This window comes from Taurulus bubalis (genome assembly GCF_910589615.1).
Source record: "Taurulus bubalis genome assembly, chromosome: 9".
NCBI lineage: Eukaryota > Metazoa > Chordata > Actinopteri > Perciformes > Cottidae > Taurulus > Taurulus bubalis.
In genome coordinates, this window is record NC_136597.1 from 11537636 (window position 1) to 11544144 (window position 6509).

At 40.4% G+C, this 6509-nt stretch overlaps 1 protein-coding gene across 1 annotated transcript; it reads left to right on the plus strand.

Annotated features, from left to right (window-relative positions):
- Positions 1-1605: 1605 nt before the first annotated feature.
- LOC306740816 (leucine-rich repeat-containing protein 4C-like) lies at positions 1606-3552 on the plus strand (the record flags this gene model as incomplete). The annotated part of the gene is made up of 1 exon (XM_079223050.1): positions 1606-3552. The coding sequence occupies one exon, from the start codon at positions 1606-1608 to the stop codon at positions 3550-3552; it is 1947 nt and encodes a 648-aa protein (XP_079079176.1).
- Positions 3553-6509: the final 2957 nt, after the last annotated feature.

A 6509-nucleotide genomic window follows, 5' to 3' on the forward strand; every position in this document is an offset into this window, starting at 1 on the left:
CCACACTTAAAAGCATTCAGGTCAGGTAGATTAGAGGCGCTATAAATGTTTCCCTTTATCGGTGTTGGCTCTGTGACTCACTTCCAACCCGTGTTTCCTTATATTTTACTCAGGAGAGTAAACAAAATACAGCTTGCTATGGCAAAGCAAAAAGATTATGTTGAAATTAATTGTGTCAGCTATACGACAAGCAGAACGTTGTTGTGAAAAGTAAATGCACTGTAGTGATGATCTTCAGGTGGCATGCCCATTGCAGCATTTTCTGTAATTATTCTATATGTATCAGTTAGTTAAGACTGAAGCTATAATCTAGTCTCAATAACTTGGGGAAAACTGTTTTTTTTATAAAGCTACAAATGGATGTCATACCTGAACACTGAATCTAATATAAATAGCATGTTAGTAGTGAAACAAGCTATTTTGTAATGGATCTCTAGTCAGGCTAGATTTTGATATCCCTTGAGAATCCGTCTACAATGCTAGAAACCAATTATTCTTGGCTTTCTCTATGTGAAGCCAAAAGAAGTATCTGCTGGGATTTAATTCAATCAATAGCACCATCTCAACAACGTATAACTCCTCTATGGTATAGTGTTTGCTTAGTAATGATTCATGACAAATAAAGACTAATTTTTGTCTTCATAAAGTCCAATATTGTATCACAAACATTCTATGTATATGCATATTATGTAGTCAAATCAATTTAAAAACTAGCTTTACTTCCGCCCGTTGGAGTGTTTCCTTGTCATGTGTAAGGTATGAATGGCACCTTTTTTTTTACCATTATGTGCAACCATAAAAACATGAGAAACTTTAAAGAATTCTGGTATTACCACGTAGAAAAGAGAAGGATAAAATACACTGAATCAATTAAATAAACACCTATCATTTAGTGACACTCCATACTTGCCATAGCATCATCTCTCTTGCACACAGTATATCTTAATCAAAGAATACATTGTTTGTATTTCCACAATTTCTTATGGCGTAATACATAAAGCGTTACACAAACTTATTTCTCAGTACTATTTTGACTTGCTTGTTTGACATTCCAATCACATACGTGCCTTTGAGGAACCGAGAGTTGTAATCAGACGTTCCCAGGTTTCTCGACTCGAAGGACTGGTGGGTGGCAAGCGTCCTTATTATTTATGTCTCTCGAGTCTCAAATAAAACTCACACAACACAGCAGTCTTAGCTGGTTTTCTTCCCATCCCCTCCTCCTTCCGCAGAGATGCAGCACAGAAGTCTACATATTTATTGTGACTTTATTTTGTGACCGAGATTGAGAGTGCATGGAAGACAGTGTACCCAGAAACAGAGATGGATATAAGGCACTCTTTCACAGTTCCATGTATGTGTGAGTGAGTGAGTGAGTGAGTGAGTGAGTGAGTGAGTGAGTGAGTGAGATTGATGACAAACCTTCAAATTTGACTTTTGGGGATTTCTAATTTACTGTTGATTATTTCAGTGCTAATGATTGGAAGTGACATATGTGAACCAAAAAATTGTCAGTTATCTAATGTATCTCTTCTGTCTCTTATTTCATTCCAGCGAGCCCAAATCCTCATTCCAAAGAGTGCAAAACCAGTCAATGAATTATGAATGTTAAACAAGATGACCTCCTCTCAGCAGCAGCAGATGATGCGAGGTCCTAGGTGGAACCGGGCCTTGTCCGACCCTTTTTTTGTGCTGCTTCTGGCCCTGCAGCTGCTGGTGGTGGCAGGGCTGGTACGTGCTCAGACATGCCCCTCTGCCTGTTCCTGTAGTAACCAGTTCAGCAAAGTCATCTGCACCCGGCGAGGCCTGCGGGACGTCCCTGATGGCATCTCTACCAACACCCGCTATCTGAATCTGCAAGAAAATCTCATTCAGGTGATAAAGGTGGACAGCTTCAAGCACCTAAGACATCTGGAGATCCTGCAGCTGAGCAAAAACCACATACGCAAAATTGAGCTGGGGGCTTTCAATGGACTGGCCAGCCTCAATACCTTGGAGCTTTTTGATAACCGTCTCACCACTATCCCAAACGGGGCATTTGAGTACCTGTCCAAACTAAAGGAGCTTTGGCTAAGAAATAACCCCATAGAGAGCATTCCCTCCTATGCTTTCAACAGAGTGCCCTCATTACGTCGGTTGGACCTTGGGGAGCTCAAACGGCTCTCCTACATATCTGAGGGGGCCTTTGAAGGGCTGAGCAATCTGCGCTACTTAAATCTGGGAATGTGCAATCTGAAGGAAATTCCCAATCTTATTCCCCTGGTAAAGCTGGATGAACTAGAGATGTCGGGGAACCAGCTAGCTGTCATCCGACCTGGCTCTTTTAAGGGACTCATCCATTTGCAGAAGCTATGGATGATGCATGCCCAGATCCAGATCATAGAAAGGAACTCTTTTGATGACCTGCAGTCATTAGTGGAGCTCAATCTAGCCCATAACAACCTTACCCTCTTGCCCCATGATCTCTTCACTCCTTTACATCACCTGGAGAGGGTTCACTTGCACCACAACCCTTGGAATTGTAACTGCGACATCCTATGGCTTAGCTGGTGGCTAAAGGAGATGGTACCAGCTAACACCAGCTGCTGTGCCCGCTGCAGCTCACCAACCCACCATAAAGGACGATACATTGGCGAGCTGGACCAGAACTACTTTCACTGTTATGCTCCTGTTATTGTGGAGCCTCCTGCAGACCTAAATGTGACAGAAGGAAGTGCTGCAGAGTTGAAATGCAGAGCCAGCTCCTTGACCTCGGTAAGCTGGATTACACCCAATGGTTCCGTCATGACCCACGGTGCTTACAAGATCAGAATCTCTGTGCTAAATGATGGCACACTGAACTTCACCAATGTTACCATGCAGGACACAGGCACATACACATGTATGGTCAGTAATTCTGCAGGAAACACAACAGCATCTGCCACGCTCAATGTATCCTCTACAGAGAACAGCAGCTTCAGCTACTTCACCACAGTGACAGTGGAGACCATAGAATCTCCACATAATGAAGCCTTCACCACTGCTGTGCAACAGAAGGTGGGCCCCACACCTTCTGCCGGTACATGGGAGTCTGTTTCACCCACCTCTACAACTACCACAACAGTCCGGACTCCTCTCTACACTCGCGCCACAGAGAAGACTTACACAATCCCAGTCACAGAGCTGGGTGGGGAAGGCTCACTGAACGGTTTGGATGAGGTCATGAAGACAACTAAGATCATCATTGGCTGCTTTGTTGCAATCACACTCATGGCAGCAGTCATGCTGATCATTTTCTACAAGATGCGCAAACAGCACCACCAGCAGAACCACCACGCACCCACACGCACCATTGAGATCATCAATGTGGACGAGGACTGTGTAACAGGAGGCCCGGGCATGGAAGGCCACCTGAGCCTGCCTCCTCTTGAGCATGAGCACCTCAACCACTACAACGCCTATAAGACTGCATACAACCATGCATCCACTATCAATTCCATACACAGTTCAGCGCACGAACCTTTGTTAATCCGGGCCAGCTCAAAAGACAATGTACAAGAGACCCAAATCTGATTTCAAAATGAGATAACGAACTGATGGAATTACATAAAGACATTACTGACAATTGGTTGTGAGAACTATGGCTAAACATGGAGGAACAGACTTGATTGTTTGGCAAATCAGTGGCTGGTGATGTTTATTCGATGACTTTGGGAATTAGGGTATGTCTACAGTTTCAAAAAGTGTCTTTACAAAACAGAAGTTATTTATTTAAGAAAAAAACTATTGTGGGTAAATCAAGAAAAAACTGTATTCTGCAATTATTTTTTCAGCACTTATTTCATGTTTTTTTTGTCTCCTTCCTCTCATTTTATGGGATTGGTTTACTTATGCTTTCAAACTCAGTTTGAAGATATCTGTTGAGGAAAAACTCCTGAAGCAAAGTATTGTTTGTTGACAAACTGCAGTCTTTGGGTGCGAGCTAATTTGCTCCATGTATCAGAAAAACTGGAGGACATTAGTTATTTTCTTCAGCTGTGGATAAAGTGATGAAATGTTCGTGACCATCTGTAGCTGAGATTAATTTGACACTTCATTCATGTTCATTATCTTACAGTGAGTGACAGAACTGTCAGTAACGAAATTTGATCATAATTCACTGTTTATTTATATCTGTCACATACATATTAGGCACTCTTTCCTTTGCAATCAAAAGACTGAGGATCTTAAATGAGGGGAATATGTCCTGCGTTCTGCTGTTGTCTGCTATTAGAAGTGCATTTTAGCTAAATTCAATTCTATTGATTAACTGTGAAAAAACTTACATTTATTTTTGTGTTCCTAATGTATATGCAAAAATGTTATCCCCAATCTCCACTTGTTTTGACTTAAGTTACCAGCTTCTCTGTGATGTCTTCTAATTATTATAGAGAACATTCCATTAATTGCATTAAGACCAATTTAGATGATAAGGGTCATGATACAGGAATACATTAATGGGTACTTTAGAATCTACATAATTGTGAATGAAAATGTAGGAGAGTCTTGTGAAGAATGTAGATGGTCTTAAATGATGGCAAAAGTCCACTGCCTCCAAATGTTTCCAATGTATCATGACCTCACATTTACCTTACAGGGCTTTGTATATGAAGGTGATTGCTTTGATGCCACCCTTTTCATGCTGGGACCCCTTACCTCATCTGCAATACTGCAGGACTGAGTGCTGTCAGAAGCAGACTGATGAGCTGAAGAAAGAGCTTATACCCTTTATACAGCTGTCTGAGCACATTGCCTGTCATCTGTGTGCCACACTTCCACATGGGCAGTGCCTGGCAACTCCAGATTCACACCCTGCCCTTGCCAACCACAGGACTTGGCCCTGAGCAGCGGGGATTATGCTGCAAGAGGCTTTAGGGGTGAATGTGTGGGATCGGGCATCGACCAGATGTTTGGGTTGCACCTGCTTCTCTCCTTCTCCCTTTGAAACATAATTTCCATTTTAATTGATGTGCTCATGGGCTCTGGATGAACACAGCTCTGCAGGCGACCATACCCTGGAAACAGTTTCAAAGTCCCCACTGTGGAAATGTCAGCAGGCATCATGATTGCAGAGGTTAAGCAGACATTTGTCAGATCCAACACTTACATAGATGCCCCCAAGTTTATTTTTTAGGAAATAAATGCAGTTTTTGTAGGCCACTGTCTTGCTTTATTCAGTTTTGTGTTTTCATTATATCAAAGTGTTACAGTAAGGACATATATAAAGGAGAATGACTCATTAAAAACTACTTTGAAACCCCAAATTCACACTATATAGTTGCAAACACTCCTTCTCTATACACTTGAAAGGTGTATCTATGAAAAGTATATAGTTTGCCATTTTTTCAATAATCAGATCGTGTGATCAGTGTGGATTAATGGTTGGATTTTACCCCTGTTACATAATCCAAATCTGTGATGTCCATCTGTATGCTCCTGTTTTTCTAAACAATCATATTTCATCATTTGATTAAAAACACTTTCAAGCTTACGAGCTGTCCATATATAGTTATATGCATGTTACAGCAACCACCTCATGCCCTTCCACTGATCAAATTTACTCTAAACTACGTTAGCTAGCCTCTGAATTTCCTGAAACAAAGCAGAGTAGCTAAATATAAATTTGCCAGGAGCTTACTACCCGCATTCCAGAATAAAGACGAACAAACAAAAATGACGTAAATAAACCTTTTACAGCCACCTTTTAAGGCCAATAGTAGACGGAGTGTGAGATTTCTTCTAAAAGAAAATAAAAAACTTAATGTGTCAACATTTGTCAAAAAGGGAAAATAAATGAGATACAGTAGCAGTCCCAGTAACTCTGACTAGGATATGAATAGAGAATCAAATTTAACAACAAGATAATAATCTAAAGCCCCATTCCCATAAAAGGTAATATTATCTGGGTTCCCTTTTTTGAAATGTAATCCAATAATTGCATAGATTGTATGTTAATAATCTATGTCTGATATATTGATAATCAAGATAATTATTGAGTTGTTGTGAGTTTATCCACTTTGAATTTGCTGTCGCCAGATCATGTTAGTCCAGACAGAATGAGATTTTGATTTATATCATACTTTTTTACGTCACCCCCATACACAATTTATCCCATAATTGCACTTCTGTGGCGTTTGACACATTTGTAAACCATGGAATGACAAGGGTGTGTGCTTTGTCTGTGTTTAAGTTCCTAGTGATGGGATGATCACAGTTATACTCAGTTTACGTAAGAGAGTGTAACCATTCTCCCTTTTGCCTTTTGTTGGAGGTAAATCGTCTGAAAATTTAAATGGTAAATTTGTTGCATTTTAGTCAAGCTGTCTCATGTATGTAAGATATCTAAATATTTTTGGTCAATATTTTTTTTTCCACATTCTTTTTTTCTGAGAGGGAATGCTGTTCTAGTGGTAGATTTATATAAAAATAAATTTTCAGAATAAAACAAAAAAATAAATACATTTTGATTTTACATGTGCCAACAACCTGTT